This window comes from Coregonus lavaretus (genome assembly GCF_964263955.1).
Source record: "Coregonus lavaretus genome assembly, chromosome: 26".
In the NCBI taxonomy this organism is placed as follows: Eukaryota; Metazoa; Chordata; class Actinopteri; order Salmoniformes; family Salmonidae; genus Coregonus; species Coregonus lavaretus.
Window position 1 is genome coordinate 20,676,103 of NC_140013.1, and position 15,500 is coordinate 20,691,602.

Sequence of the window (15,500 nt, forward strand, 5' to 3'; positions counted from 1 at the left end):
AGTAGACGATGAAAGCTCTTACAATATTTGATGGTGACATTTCTCTAAAACAGGCTATAGGCTACATGTGCACTACCAAGTCAGAACAGTAGGCTAAATTCTGAGGGGAAAAGGGACCAAATTATTAGAGGCACATGGGCTACTAACAGCTTACTACACAACATACACATAGTATTACTTTCTTAGCTGCAGTATACATATCTCCCTGGCATATTACATAGTTCATGCAGCAGCATACAATACATTTTTGGACTCACGTTGTTGTGCTGTGCTCACTTGAACAGGAAGGTGGCGCCGCAGACCATTATTCCTCCTCCACCAAACTTTAGTTGGCACTATGCATTGGGGCAAGTAGCGTTCTCCTGGCATCCCCCAAACCCAAATTAGTCTGTTGGACTACCAGATGCTAAAGCGTGATTCATCATTCAAGGAACGCGTTTCCACTGCTCTAGAGTCCAATGGTGGCTTTACATCACTCCAGCCGATGCTTGGCATTTGGAACTCGATACTGTGTGTTGCAACCGAGGACAGGCGATTTTTCCACGTTTCAGCACTCAGTGGTCCCGTTCTGTGAACTTGTGTGGCCTACCACTTCGCGGCTGAGCCGTTGTTGCTCCTAGACATTTCCACTTCACAATAACAGCACGTACAGTTGACCGGGGAAGTTCTAGCAGGGCAGAAATTAGACAAACTGACTTGTTGGTAAGGTGAAATCCTATGACGGTGCCACGTTGAAAGTCACTGAGCTCTTCATTTATTTTTTTTACCTTTATTTAACTAGGCAAGTCAGTTAAGAACAAATTCTTATTTACAATGACAGCATACACCGGCCAAACCTGGACGACACTGGGCCAATTGTGCGCCGCCCTATGGGACTCCCAATCACGGCCGGTTGTGATACAGCCTGGAATCGAACCAGGGGGTCTGTAGTGACGCCTCGAGCACTGAGATGCAGTGCCTTAGACCGCTGCGCCACTCGGGAGCCCCATACTGAAGGGTTACAACGGCAAAAAGACCAAGGCCAGGAGTCTGACCAGCCTCCACCCCAATAAATCCCAGCGAGAGACAATGAAACACAAGGAGGAAACACTTGACAGGGCCAGATGCTGGTACCCACCAAGCCCCACCGACCTTAACGGCCCAGCCAGGGAGATCCTGAGGTGGGAGGGCATTCTGGAGGACCCGGTGGCCGAGGCGGAGAGGATAGAGGTGTACAAGGCCAACCGGAGGAAACGCTACCTGGCCTCACAGCAAGGGGTGATGGACTGCTTGGGGCTGTTCAAGGGACACTTGGCGCAGTGGTGCCATTACACACCATCACATCTAGGTGGGGCTGTTTTCACACTAATAAATCTAGTTACGTGCAGCACCTTCTCTATAATAATAATAATATAATATAATATGCCATTTAGCGGACGCTTTTATCCAAAGCGACTTACAGTCATGTGTGCATACATTTTTGTGTATGGGTGGTCCCGGGGATCGAACCCACTACCCTGGCGTTACAAGCGCCGTGCTCTACCAGCTGATAGCATAGCGGTCTCAATCTGAGTTGGTGGAACATTGTAATTGAGCTGAAGTTGTAGCTCTACTCATCTAGTGGCTACTTAAAAATGAACATCCCTAATTGATAACCAAAACATAAAATCCTGATACTATATTTTGAATTGGTGTGTTGTCAGTATGGCATTGAGTACATAACATCAAATAATTGTAACACTTCTCAAATCTGATATAAAAAGACAGTTTGTCTTTATTTCAAACAGACACTAAAAACAGAACTTAAAAGCAATATCATTTTACTTCAATAAGGCACTTTGGGTATCTCACAAGATAGTTCAGGTTCTCTAGATGTGTATCCTTGTAGGACCTTGAGGGAAGATACCCGTGTATTACTATTAGGCTACCAAAAGGAGTTGATGAGCATCAAATAAATACATAACAAAACAAAACCTGTGGAAACAACCATAAGGGGATAGGTGAAGAGAATGAACCGTTGAGGGACAGTTCACAAGGTGTTAGTAAAAACAATACTTCACCATCAGGAAAATGCTAAAGCTTTATAACTGAGAACAATAATGCCACATTGGATAATCTCTCGCTACTCATTACCAACTTCCTCAATTTGCAACGATCTCTGTGGAAATAAGAAATGTCCCAACGTTCAACACAGAACTTGCTGTAATTTGCAACCCTTTTACACAATATGAAAATAAGCTGTGGCTTTCTGCTCCATGACCATACTTACAGTAGATGACAATGTGTTTGTTTAGGCAAGACTAAGATGGGGTTTGGTGTTACACCAGGATCATACATCTCTATACATGGCTCAGTGTTACACTATCCAGGCAAGGATATTCTGCTTGTGGTAAGTAACATTGTGCAACAAATACCCTATAATACCCTGTGATTTGAAGAGACATTTTAAAGCCCAGTCATATACAGTAATTTGACAACTCCCTGTGTGCCTACAAATGTGAACGCTTACAAAAACCACATGGAAACTCCACTATTGCCTTAGAATCTTATAATGTAGGCTCATTGTTCATTGAGCCCCACTGCGATGGTTATGCCTAAACACAATGTTTTGACAGTGATGGTCCCGACTACACTTCCCTTACAATCCTTCACTTCCAAATCTGGTTTATACGTTTCTCCATGGCGATAGTATACACAATCACCGGTCTCAGTCCACAGTTCAACACTCGGCATTAAAATGAATCCAACTTTGACATACCAGAGAAAACTCTTTACTAGCTACTAATGGATAAACCCTTTGGTAGATGGCAGCCTTACTCAGATGTCCCTGCTATTTGTTTGATACTCCAGATATGGCTTCCATCTTCCTGGTACTCAAACATGGGCTACGATGCTTTCCAATCTAAACTAATAGACGACTGTCTGTAACTTGGGTCCACGGGTGGTGTCAGCCTGTTGGATGGTTGGGCCCCACAGGGCCCTGGGACTTCTCCCCCAGGCCGTGCACAGCCTTCCCCTAACCTCACTGGGGTAGCCTACTCCGGTCAGCAGCCTCCAACTCCACGCTCGACATGAATCTCCTGGCTAGCCGGCGGCTGTCGTAGCTCAGCTCTGTGGTGTAGATGGTGCGAGCGTGCTTGGGGTACACGATAGTGGTGCTCTGGAAGCGCTGGGCCCGTTGCCGAGGCTGGAGGTCCAGCTGGGTCTTGTAGTGTCTCCAGGTGCTGTGAGGGACAGCCAGGACCATCTGGCTGCAGTTCTCCAGACCCAGGCCTCTGGGCTGCATGGCCATGTCGTGGATAAAGTGACGTTCTGAGTCATAGTGGATAGACGACGTGTATCTACGAATGACAACGTTTGGGCAAGTTTCATTTCACTGCATGTTCAGCTTGATATAGTTTTAGAAATTATATCCGGGAGGTCTCAAGCACTGCAAACCTCCAAGAAATACACTTGGCAACAGTAGGCCTACACAGGCTTACAGATAGAAGTACAAAATTGCAACATTTGATCTGTGGTCCACCACATTTGTTAAATGGTATTTATACAAATAGTGAGGCATCTGCAGCAACCAGTGGACAGTGCTAAGACAATTTCAAATCACACACTCATAGCCTACATGCAGTAATTCAAAACAGTATACCGTATTTTCTTGGGCGGTAGTGGATCAAGTTCTATGCCCTCCCCGTAGGACAAGGTGTGCAGCTGCGGAACAGATCCAATCGATAAAATGGGAACCTGCAAGCAAAGTCAGGCAACAGTGTCAGTACTCACATAAGGAGAAAATCCTTGGTAACTGTGGCGAACGTGATTGGCTTGGGCTACTGACCCGATTTACTATTGACATGACCCAGATTCAATATGGGCTACGAAGGGAAACGTATTCAGAGGCTATATACTTCGGAAACAATGTTTTAACTTAGCAAAAACGTCGCCTTACAGTAACTGCGAACATCCCGCAATGAAATTTAACAATTGTAGTAAAACGTGCGACAGCCTACGTACCAAGGATGACCCTCTGCTCTCGTCTTCAGACACAGGGCTTATGGCACCTTTATCCCCGCAGTCAGGCAGCAGCCAGTGGCTCGGACTGGGGCTGGGGGGTAGTCCGGAGTCCGGGCTGTCAAGTCCCCGCTCGGCTTTGCAGCTCATGTCCAATGGGTCGTCGTAACATACATTCAGCAAGTTTAGTCTGCCCACCATCGCTTTACAAAAAAGTCCTTAAAAACAAAATAAACGACCCGCTGCCAAACAAGGTTTTAGCCTACTGCGCGATGAGTTTGCAGAACTGTAGATAAAATGTTTTTCCAACTCAGGTGTCTTTCCTTGAATGCAATTGATCCTCTACGTCGGGTAGTTTCCCAATGACCAGGCAACTCCGCCGACGGCAATTGGCTTGCATCAACTTCTTTTGCTTGGCTACAGTTTACGACTGTGGGTAACCCACAGCGTTTCTAAACAAAATAGCCTACTATTTTACTGCATGCTATTTAAATCCTCCATAAGTCGACGAACATTTCTACAATTCCATTCGAAATAAGAGATTCAACACAAATCGTTGTGGCTTTGAAGTTGACAAAATTGTGAACTCAAGCTACAGAACACAGGCGAAGGCACTGAGGATTGTCCCGTCTGTCTGTCTTCAAACTTCTCTCCCTTCAAAGGGTTTCATTGTTTTTTGCAGTGAAATACAGGAAAGGAAACGCCTTTTAAAACGCCCGCTCACGGCTGATTGGAGAGGAAAAATGAGACAACGAAACATGGGAACTCTCGTTCTGCCCTCCCACTGGAAAAAAATACCCCTGGTAAAAGTTTAACCTCAACTGGGCCTATTCATTAGGCCGATTCTGTTGCAAAACGTTTCTTAAACGGGAGCAAACTGGACATAACGCGGAGGGATCGACCTGAATTTGTCCAATAGAAACTCTTGGACTAGGATAGAAACAGGTACGTGTGTGTGTGTGTGTGTGTTACATTTCCCGACAAACAAGGAAAACATGACAAACTTGTATTAGTGTTTTTCACCAGTTGCCATTACAGTAGCCTATTACTCTGACAATACAAAGTAACATGTTTTTCTTCTTATGAACTGAAGGCAGGAATGTGTACATCAAAAGCATTATAGCATTAATACATACATTTATCAATTTGTAGTACTTTCGAGAGGGGATAATAAGGCTTTCCAAGGACGAAATCCAACACCAATCGTTCATGCCCCAACCACAATGATTTAGAATAGATACTTGACCATACACACATTCTTCAGACCCCATCCTTGTTCTCTTGTGCTATACCACCAAATACATTTGAACCAATTAAAAGGAACACTGATCCAGAGTATTTGCTTGTACATGCAATAACTACTTTATCTGAAGCAGGTAACAGTAGAAATAATTAGATCAATGACAGTATTTAAAGGAACTATGTGTTCCTTACGATAATAAATTATTGTTCTCCACTAGCATCATTGTGCTAACTTCTCAGTGTAATTCCCTGTCTAACAGAGGAACTCATATGTTCACTGTTTTTCAAGGATATATTGTACAAAATTATACTGTTTTCTGTTTAAGATCTATTATCTAAACCTTTTTTATTTTCTGTTGTTATTCCGGCCCCTGTGTTTGACACTGACAGGCCTAGATTACCTGTCAATCATAATGAAAACTTGCCAGAAGATACCGACCCTAAAAGAACACAGAAGGCACTGAGGATTGATCAAATTTCTCTCCCTTCAAAGGGTTTCATTGTTTTGCAGTGAAATAGAGGAAAGGAAACTCCCCCTCACGGCTGATTGGAGAGGAAACATGAAAGGCAACAAAACATGGGAACTCTCCTTCTGCCCTCCCCCTGGAAAACAATACCCTGGTAAAAGTTGAACCTCAACTGTGCCTATTCATTAGGCTGATTCTGTTGCAAAACATTTCTTAAACGGGAGTAAACTTAACAAAACGGGGAGGGATCTACCTGAATTTGTCCAAAATAAACTCTTGTTTTTGTTTGGACTAATGATTACTCCCCTGGACTAGGATAGAGAGAAGATTAGAGAATGGCGCCGGAGAAGATGGCTGCCGTTTTACAGCGCTCTAACCAATTGTACTATTATGTGTAATGTATTCTGTACATAATGTTTCTGCCACCGTCTCTTATGACCAAAAATAGCTTATGGATATCAGGACAGCGATTACTCACCTCGTATTGGACGAAGATTTTTTCTTCAACAAGTCGGACGCGAAGGATATCCTACAGACACCCGAAAAGGCCCAAATCCCAGTCATTCGCATGAGAAAGAGACAGAGATATCGTGGACATAGGTCGGGGTGCCTTGTAAGGATCCGACGGCGAGCGAGTAAACTGCCTCTTCCATCAATCCTATTAGTCAATGTTCAATCACTTGAAAACAAATTGGACGACCTACGATTACGATTATCCTACCAACGGGACATTAAAAACTGTAATATCTTATGTTTCACCGAGTCGTGGCTGAACAACGACATGGACAACATACAGCTAACAGGATATACGCTACATCGGCAGGATAGAACGGCTGACTCCGGTAAGACAAGGGGTGGCGGTCTGTGTATATTTGTAAACAACAGCTGGTGCACAAAATCCAATACTAAGGAAGTCTCGAGGTTTTGCTCGCCTGAGGTAGAGTATCTCATGATAAGCTGTAGACCACACTATTTACCAAGAGACTTTTCATCTATATTTTTCGTAGCTGTCTATCTACCACCACAAACCGATGCTGGCATTAAGATTGCACTCAATGAGCTGTATAAGGCCATAAGTAAACAGGAAAACGCTCATCCACTCCTAGTGGCCGGGGACTTTAATGCAGGGAAACATAAATCCGATCTACCTAATTTCTACCAGCACGTTAAATGTGCAACCAGAGGGAAAAAAATCTCTAGACCACCTTTACTCCACATACAGAGACGCATACAAAGCTCTCCCTCGCCCTCCATTTGGCAAATCTGACCATAACTCTATCCTCCTGATTCCTGCTTATAAGCAAAAACTAATGCAGGAAGCACCAGTGACTCGGTTAATAAAAAAGTGGTCAGATGACGCAGATGCTAAGTTACAGGACTGTTTTGCTAGCACAGACTGGAATATGTTCCGGGATTCTTCAGATAGAATTGAGGAGTACACCACATCAGTCCCTGCTTCATCAATAAGTGCATCGATGACGTCGTCCCCACAGTGACCGTACGTACATACCCCAACCAGAAGCCATGGATTATAGGCAACATCCGCACTGAGCTAAAGGGTAGAGCTGCCGCTTTCAAGGAGCGGGACTCCAACCAGGATGCTTATAAGAAATTCCGCTATGCCCTCCGACGAACCATCAAACAGGCAGAGTCAATACCGGACTAAGATTGAATCGTACTACACCGGCTCTGATGCTCGTAGGATGTGGCAGGGCTTGAAAACTATTACAGACTACAAAGGGAAGCACAGCCACGAGCTGCCCAGTGACACAAGCCTACCAGACGAGCTAAATCACTTCTATGCTTGCGTCGAGGCAAGCAACACTGAAGCATGCATGAGAGCACCAGATGTTCCGGATGACTATGTGATCACGCTCTCGGTAGCCGATGTGAGTAAGACTTTTAAGCAGGTCAACATTCACAAGGCCGCAGGGCCAGACAGATTACCAGGACGTGTACTCCGAGCATGTGCTGACCAACTGGCAAGTGTCTTCACTGACATTTTCAACATGTCCCTGACTGAGTCTGTAATACCAACATGTTTCAAGCAGACCACCATAGTGCCTGTGCCCAAGGACACTAAGATAACCTGCCTAAATGACTACCGACCCGTAGCACTCACGTCTGTAGCCATTAAGTGCTTTGAAAGGCTGGTCATGGCTCACATCAACACCATTATCCCAGAAACCCTAGACCCACTCTAATTTGCATACCACCCCAACAGATCCACAGATGATGCAATCTCTATTGCACTCCCCACTGCCCTTTCCCACCTGGACAAGAGGAACACCTACGTGAGAATGCTATTCATTGACTACAGCTCAGCGTTCAACACCATAGTGCCCTCAAAGCTCATCAATAAGCTAAGGATCCTTGGACTAAACACCTCCCTCTGCAACTGGATCCTGGACTTCCTGACGGGCCGCCCCTAGGTGGTAAGGGTAGGTAACAACACATCTGCCACACTGATCCTCAACACGGGGGCCCCTCAGGGGTGCGTGCTCAGTCCCCTCCTGTACTCCCTGTTCACCCATGACTGCATGGCCAGGCACGACTCCAACACCATCATTAAGTTTGCTGACAACACAACAGTGGTAGGCCTGATCACAGACAACGATGAGACCGCCTATAGGGAGGAGGTCAGAGACCTGGCCGTGTGGTGCCAGGATAACAACCTCTCCCTCAACGTGATCAAGACAAAGGAGATTATATTGTGGACTACAGGGAAAAAAAGAGGACCGAGCACACCCCCATTCTCATCGACGGGGCTGTAGTGGAACAGGTTGAGAGCTTCAAGTTCCTTGGTGTCCACATCACCAACGAACTATCATGGTCCAAACCACTGTACACCGCAGCCATTTTGGAATGGCAGTGTCAGCCAATTAGCTCCTTTGTTGTTCAACGTGACGTGCCATTCCAAAATGACTGCAGTGGCTACTGTTATCTAGTATGAGGACAAAACATTTCTGGGAAAACTAGCAGCACTTCAATCTTTTCAATGGAGCAGTGTGGCTAAAGGTAAAATTTGGAGTACAGTGGCATATCCCATCCCTGCATTGAGGTACGTTTTCCGACCCATATCTTGCGCCAGCTCCATGGTGTCTTAATGTAACCATCATTGCATTCCAACCCCAGTGCAGCTCAGTGTAAACAAGCATAACGGTAGGGTCAGTATCTTCTGGCAAGTTGTCATTATGATTGACAGGTAATCTAGGACTGTCAGTGTCAAACACAAGGGCCTGGAATAACAGAACAGGAAAGAAAAAAGGTTTAGACAATATAATTTTGTACAATATATCCTTATACAACAGTGAACACATGAGTTCCTTTGTTATAAAGTACTGTGACTCTCCCTCACTGTCATCAAATCTACAATCTATTCAGACTGACATAAAATGCTCAGAGGGCTCTACAGCAGGTAATTAAATAGGGCAATAGAGGTTAAATAAATGAACACGCTTAACATCTCTCGCGAACACACACACACACACTTCCTGGTGGAGGGTCAGAGTTAAAAGGCTTGGACTGGTTCTCATTTCCAGGCCAACCTTGGGGGAATTTCAAAAAGCACAGAGACTGTCTCATGTCTAATTGAGGAGACAGGAAATCCCAAGATCCTCTCTGTCCCAAACCTGGGGGCTTAACCACTGAACCTGGAAACAGCAATGCATGGTGGGATGCGGTCCATCCACCCGAGGGTGTTCCCGTTGTGAAGGGACACTGGAAATATACCCAAACTCCTGACTAACTGCATCCTCTCCTTGAACAGGGAACCAAGAGAAATACACTAAAAGACACCGGACTGGAGAACAATAACATTCTGAAAACACTAGGAGAACATTCTGAAAACAGGAGAACATTCTGAAAACGTTAGCTTCAATTACATTAAAGTTTCTTGTTCTCAGTCTGGGAGGATAGGTGCCAAAGCGGCAGCAAATTGCTCCTAAAGCCGTTTTTAATTAGTAGCTCTTGATTTTGTCTTTTTAAGTGCAAACACATTTTGCTAAAATGCATTGAGTGTGTATGATATAGTAGTCTACATTTAACGACATTTACAAAGCTTGGGTATTTAGTGTCATAAAAAGAGAAGCAGAAATGAAATACAGCAGTAAATGAGTCGTACATGCCAACAGCTTACTGCAGCTGAGGACATTTCTTCATAATCAGACAGTTGACTTTGAAATCATGAGGTTCATATTAATGCTCCTACCAAAAATGAGACAATCATGTCTTTACTCTGCCTGCAATTCTCTGTAATGATTAAACAGAGCAGGAAAAAGTATTTGAGATAAATTACTGGAATAATTTGTGTGTGTTATGGTGATGTGTGTGAGTACAAGTGTGTGTGTGTGTGTGTGTACGCTCAGAGTCTCTTCTTGATGAGCTTCTCCAGTCTGCGTATGCGCGAGTTCTCCTGCTCGGGGGTGGGGGTGCTGAAGGAGAGGGAGGGGCCTCCGTCGGCCCCTGAGGGTGGAGTGGGTAACCTCTGTCTGAAGAGCTCCAACATGCTGCTCTGCTCACTGCGCTTCAACCCCTACACACACACACACACACACACACACACCAAGAGAACATCAGTTATTGCAAGAGGAAACAACAAGAGAGAACAAGACAACAACAGAGGAAGTAGGAGATAACCGTTGAAAACAGGTGACATCATTGAGAGAGACAAAACAAGTGGACCCAATCGAAGTGGCCCTTACCTTCATATCCAGAGTTTTCTGGAAGGTCTCTGGGTTCCCGTCAGCGAGGAGCTTGATGTAGTTATCCACAAACACCACGGAGGGTTCATGGGGGGCCATTACCACCTGTAGAGGGGGGATAGAGACATCAGTGTTGCTTATACATTCACATCTCAATACTGAAGTGCAGCGTGGGGTTTTTATATCCCCCCTGTTCCCAAGAGCCATGATGGGACGACCAAGTCCGAGCAGACTCATAAACTGATTCATAAACTCTGTGTGTGTGCATGTGCATGGTAAGTGTGTGTGTGTGTGTGTGTGTGTGTGTGTGTGTGTGTGTGTGTGTGTGTGCGCAGCCCGTAAGAACAAACAGGCCCCTGAGTCAGTCGACTATCAGACCAGACATGGGTAAGTGGTTAAAGGTGCAAACAAAGCCCCAACTTTACACTGACTGCATCCAAAATGGCATTCTATTCCCTATATAGTGCACTACATTTGACAAGAGCCCTATGGGCTTTGGTCAAATGTAGTGCACTTTATAGGGAATAGGGTGGCATTTCAGACACACCTACTGACTGCACTGTTGGGCTATATTACTGAAAGGCTATATTTAGGAGACCCGACCCCTCTTCTTTTTACACACCAATTACTCCACGCATGGGTGGATGGGAATTAGCCTCACCGGTCATTATTTGGGGCTATAATGAGAGATTGAGAGTTTGTGCAAATCGCAATGGGGAGTAGTCAAGAACGAGCAAGAAAAAAAAGGTGAAATAGGATGGATATATTTTTTGCTTTCAAGAAAGAGGGAGAGAAATGAGGGAGAGAGGAAAAGCTGGATCAGATAGCATTGAGACTGATCGTAGTTGCCTTCTACAGAGCGGGCAGACAAACATGGTTGACAGGTTCCACAGAAAAAAATTATAATAAATAGAAATCGGGAATTGCACCCCCTCCAACGCTCCTTTCCTCCACCCAAAACATTTCTCCCTCCCTCACCCACACACCAACATCCAACCCCTCCTGTCCTCTCTCTGTGCCTAAGGGGTGTGGGCCAGAATACATATAAGAGAGTGAAACCAGAGAGGGAGAAACAGAGAGGAGAGACGGGACATGCAACGCTGTGGATTGTCTGGAATTCTTGAGGTTCCTTCCCCTCTGGTCTGAGTGATTTATTTAGCAACTGTCCTGGAGGGAGGCCCAGGGAAAGCATGGAGGAACTGTGTTGTAGTTAGCTCGTAAAAAACGAGAGAGAGAGAGAGAGAATCCAGGCTAAAAGGAGGTGGGGTGGAGGGGTGTTTTCCACTCCCTCCCCAGAAGAGCGCTCTGGTGGTGGGGGAGAGGGCCGGGGTGGGGTGGGGTGGGTGGATAGAGGGCTGGAGAGCGTGGAAAACAGCCACGTCTCACAGGCCAAGGAGGGCTGCCTGAGACAGAAACCAGCTACAGACAGACTCACCAGAACAGGTCTACACTTGGAGACTATTTATACTCAGACAGCCTAACCTACATTATTACATAGTCATTATCACCATAACCTTTACTTTGATCTAGGGCTGTCCCCGACAAAAAAAATCTTGGTTGACCAAGAGTCATCTGTTCTTTTGACCGATTGGTAGACATTGTTAAACGTGTATTTTTCCATATATTGACACATCCTATGTGTTTTAATCAAATCAACTATATTCACTGAGCTTGTCTGATGCTTTAAGCACACTCTTTGATTAAATAATTAAAAGACACACAAATGACTAGAGGGAGTCCAACTAGCAACTGATTTGATTGTGCCGGGCCAGGCTCAGACTGTGTAAAAAATGTTTTTAAAGACAGCGAGTGACTGTGTGACTAGCACCCGTTGTCTCTCTCTCCTCCCTGCTGCAGTGACCACTACATAACATCAAAGTGTTTATCGCGCTGCCCGTCTTGCTGAAGCTGCAACATAATTACAGCCATTTCTGACTGAAAAATAGTGTTACCGAAATCCCTAATTTGTTTAGGAAAAACATTCCCTATTCCCTCAACCCTTGCTCTCTTTACGTAACACATGTATGCATCGCATGCATGTGACCAAAGACCTTTTCGCACGGGACTAGTACTACTAGAGAACGTTGGTTATGTAATTATTACTCCAGAATGTCTGCTATTCCAGAGGACGATTCAGCCAGAATTATTTTTTCCCCCAAACTGCCCCCTGCAATTCTTTTTTTTTTAAATATAAATTGACAGTTATGACGGAAGCCTTGAGGTTTTTATTCTACGCGTGAAGATACATTATTTCAACATGTCCAGGTGACAGGGCCACACTGATAACCCACATTTCTAAACCATACCAAGCCATCTTTAGTATAGTGTCGCCATAATATTTGAATTGAGGAAGTGTGATCATCATCGTTACGATATTTTAGCGATCGGCAGTACGTTCCAAATGCCCCCCAACCTTCAGATGTAAGCTAAACAGTGCAATTGCACTTGAGATGCGTTTTACGGCTATGGATGCCAAAGTGAACTTATCATTTCCAAACATTTCGGTCAGTTGAATGCTGCTTTGCGATCTATTAACAGCAAGGGTTGCATTAAATAGGCTCAATATGTTTTACTGATGCATTTGGCAATATTCAATTAATACACACAAAATATTTAAACAAAATAATTCACTGTGAAAGTTGATAGATGTAGGCCATTCATACATAGCTTATGCGCAGCACTTACTTCAATTTATCGAATCAGTTATTGTTTTCACAAACTGCAAGCAACCCGTCAAACTCAACACATTTCTCTCAATAAACAGGGATGTCGATTCGCACTGGACTAGTATTATCAGTGGACCTTGGAGTTCGCCAAAAAAACAGTAGGTTATTCTGCCTGGAATTGTTACTCTCCTGCCATGTAAAAATTACTGACATGGCAGATTCGAACGGGACTAAAATTACAGATGTGGTGTTTTGTGCTTGTGAACATAATTACATTAACCGACCTCCCCCAGTAAAACTAATCCAGTTCGAATACGGCACAATAGGGCCTGAACAATAGCATATCACATCAATAAATTGGTTATAACAAACTCTGAACACGTAACAGCAAAATGGATGCAGAGGATGTGACAAACTCGAAACAGGGGAATGTTTACTGGTTGCTCAGGAGGTAAAAGGTAAAGTCAGATGTGTAGAATACATTTTGACTTGTTGTGGAAAATACTGGAGCTCAACAAAAAGAAGGTAAGCAAAAAGCGCTGCATTCACATTATGTGTCAAACAGGTGCTGTATAGACTACAATATAATTTGTCTGACGGTTTGGAACAATGTAAACAACACTAAATAAATTATAACTGTACCAGAAAGTCTGTTGTAAGCTTTTATTACAGCAAAGACTAAAAACAGTCACATTCATTCGTGAATGCAATTTCCAAAATGGAACGGTTTATTTATTGTTTAAGATAATTATTCAAGGCTGCTTTATTTTATTTTTAAACTAAAATGCTTGATTGCATTTCAAATCATGAATGACTCATATGCTGTGTGATGACATGAACTAATTAATGATTGATACAGTAAGCCTATACACAGTTGAAGTCGGAAGTTTACATACAGTTAGGTTGGAGTCATTAAAACTTGTTTTTCAACCACTCCACAAATTTCTTGTTAACAAACTATAGTTTTGGCAAGTCAGTTAGGACATCTACTTTGTGCATGACACAAGTAATTTTTCCAACAATTGTTTACAGACAGATTATTTCACTTATAATTCACTGTATCACAATTCCAGTGGGTCTGAAGTTTACATACACTAAGTTGACTGTGCCTTTAAACAGCTTGGAAAATTCCAGAAAATGATGTCATGGCTTTAGAAGCTTCTGATAGGCTAATTTACATCATTTGAGTCAATTGGAGGTGTACCTGTGGATGTATTTCAACGCCTACCTTCAAACTCAGTGCCTCTTTGCTTGACATCATGGGAAAATCAAAAGAAATCAGCCAAGACCTCCACAAGTCTGGTTCATCCTTGGGAGCAATTTCCAAACGCCTGAAGGTACCACGTTCATCTGTACAAACAATAGTACGCAAGAATAAACACCATGGGACCACGCAGCCGGCATCCCGCTCAGGAAGGAGACGCGTTCTGTCTCCTAGAGATGAACGTACTTTGGTGCGAAAAGTGCAAATCAATCCCAGAACAACAGCAAAGGACCTTGTGAAGATGCTGGAGGAAACAGGTACAAAATGATCTATATCCATAGTAAAAACGAGTCCTATATCGACATAACCTGAAAGGCCGCTTAGCAAGGAAGAAGCCACTGCTCCAAAAGCGCCATAAAAAAGCCAGACTACGGTTTGCAATTGCACATGGGGACAAGATCGTACTTTTTGGAGAAATGTCCTCTGGTCTGATGAAACAAAAATAGAACGGCCATAATGACCATCGTTATGTTTGGAGGAAAAAGGGGGTTGCTTGCAAGCCGAAGAACATCATCCCAACCGTGAAGCACGGGGGTGGCAGCATCATGCTGTGGGGGTGCTTTGCTGCAGGAGGGACTGGTGCACTTCACAAAATAGATGGCATCATGAGGAAGGAAAATTATGTGGATATATTGAAGCAACATCTCAAGACATCAGTCAGGAAGTTAAAGCTTGGTTGCAAATGGGTCTTCCAAATGGACAATGACCCCAACCATACTTCCAAAGTTGGGGCAAAATGGCTTAAGGACAACAAAGTCAAGGTATTGGAGTTGCCATCACAAAGCCCTGACCTCAATCCTATAGAAAATGTGTGGGCAGAACTGAAAAAGCTTGTGCGAGCAAGGAGGCCTACAAACCTGACTCAGTTGAACCAGCTCTGTCAGGAGGAATGGGCCAAAATTCACCCAACTTATTGTGGGAAGCTTGTGGAAGGCTACCCGAAACGTTTGACCCAAGTTAAACAATTTAAAAGCCAATGCTACCAAATACTAATTGAGTGTATGTAAACTTCTGACCCACTGGGAATTTGATGAAAGAAATAAAAGCTGAAAAAATCACTCTCTCTACTATTAATCTGACATTTCACATTCTTAAAATAAAGTGGTGATCCTAACTGACCTAAGACAGGGCATTTTTACTAGGATTAAATGTCAGGAATTGTGAAAAACTGAGTTTA

At 43.9% G+C, this 15,500-nt stretch overlaps 2 protein-coding genes across 2 annotated transcripts in view; both read right to left on the reverse strand.

Moving 5' to 3' along the window:
- Window positions 1-1,729: 1,729 nt before the first annotated feature.
- Window positions 1,730-4,664, reverse strand: LOC311101864 (refilin-B-like). Its single transcript, XM_084143089.1, has 3 exons — window positions 3,985-4,664; window positions 3,623-3,717; window positions 1,730-3,320 (listed from the first exon to the last, which is right to left on the reverse strand). Exons 1-3 carry the CDS (start codon window positions 4,180-4,182, stop codon window positions 3,002-3,004), a joined length of 612 nt encoding a protein of 203 aa, XP_083999215.1. The 5' UTR covers window positions 4,183-4,664; the 3' UTR covers window positions 1,730-3,001.
- Window positions 4,665-8,955: 4,291 nt separating this feature from the next.
- LOC311101863 (vacuolar protein sorting-associated protein 53 homolog) overlaps window positions 8,956-15,500 on the reverse strand; it is a 39,614-nt gene continuing 33,069 nt past the window's right edge. Inside the window, exons 21-22 of the mRNA XM_084143088.1 lie at window positions 10,394-10,498; window positions 8,956-10,224 (exon numbers count right to left, since the gene is read on the reverse strand). Of these exons, the coding sequence (XP_083999214.1) occupies window positions 10,054-10,224; window positions 10,394-10,498 (276 nt within the window). The 3' untranslated portion in view covers window positions 8,956-10,053. The remainder of the gene's footprint in view (window positions 10,225-10,393; window positions 10,499-15,500) is intronic.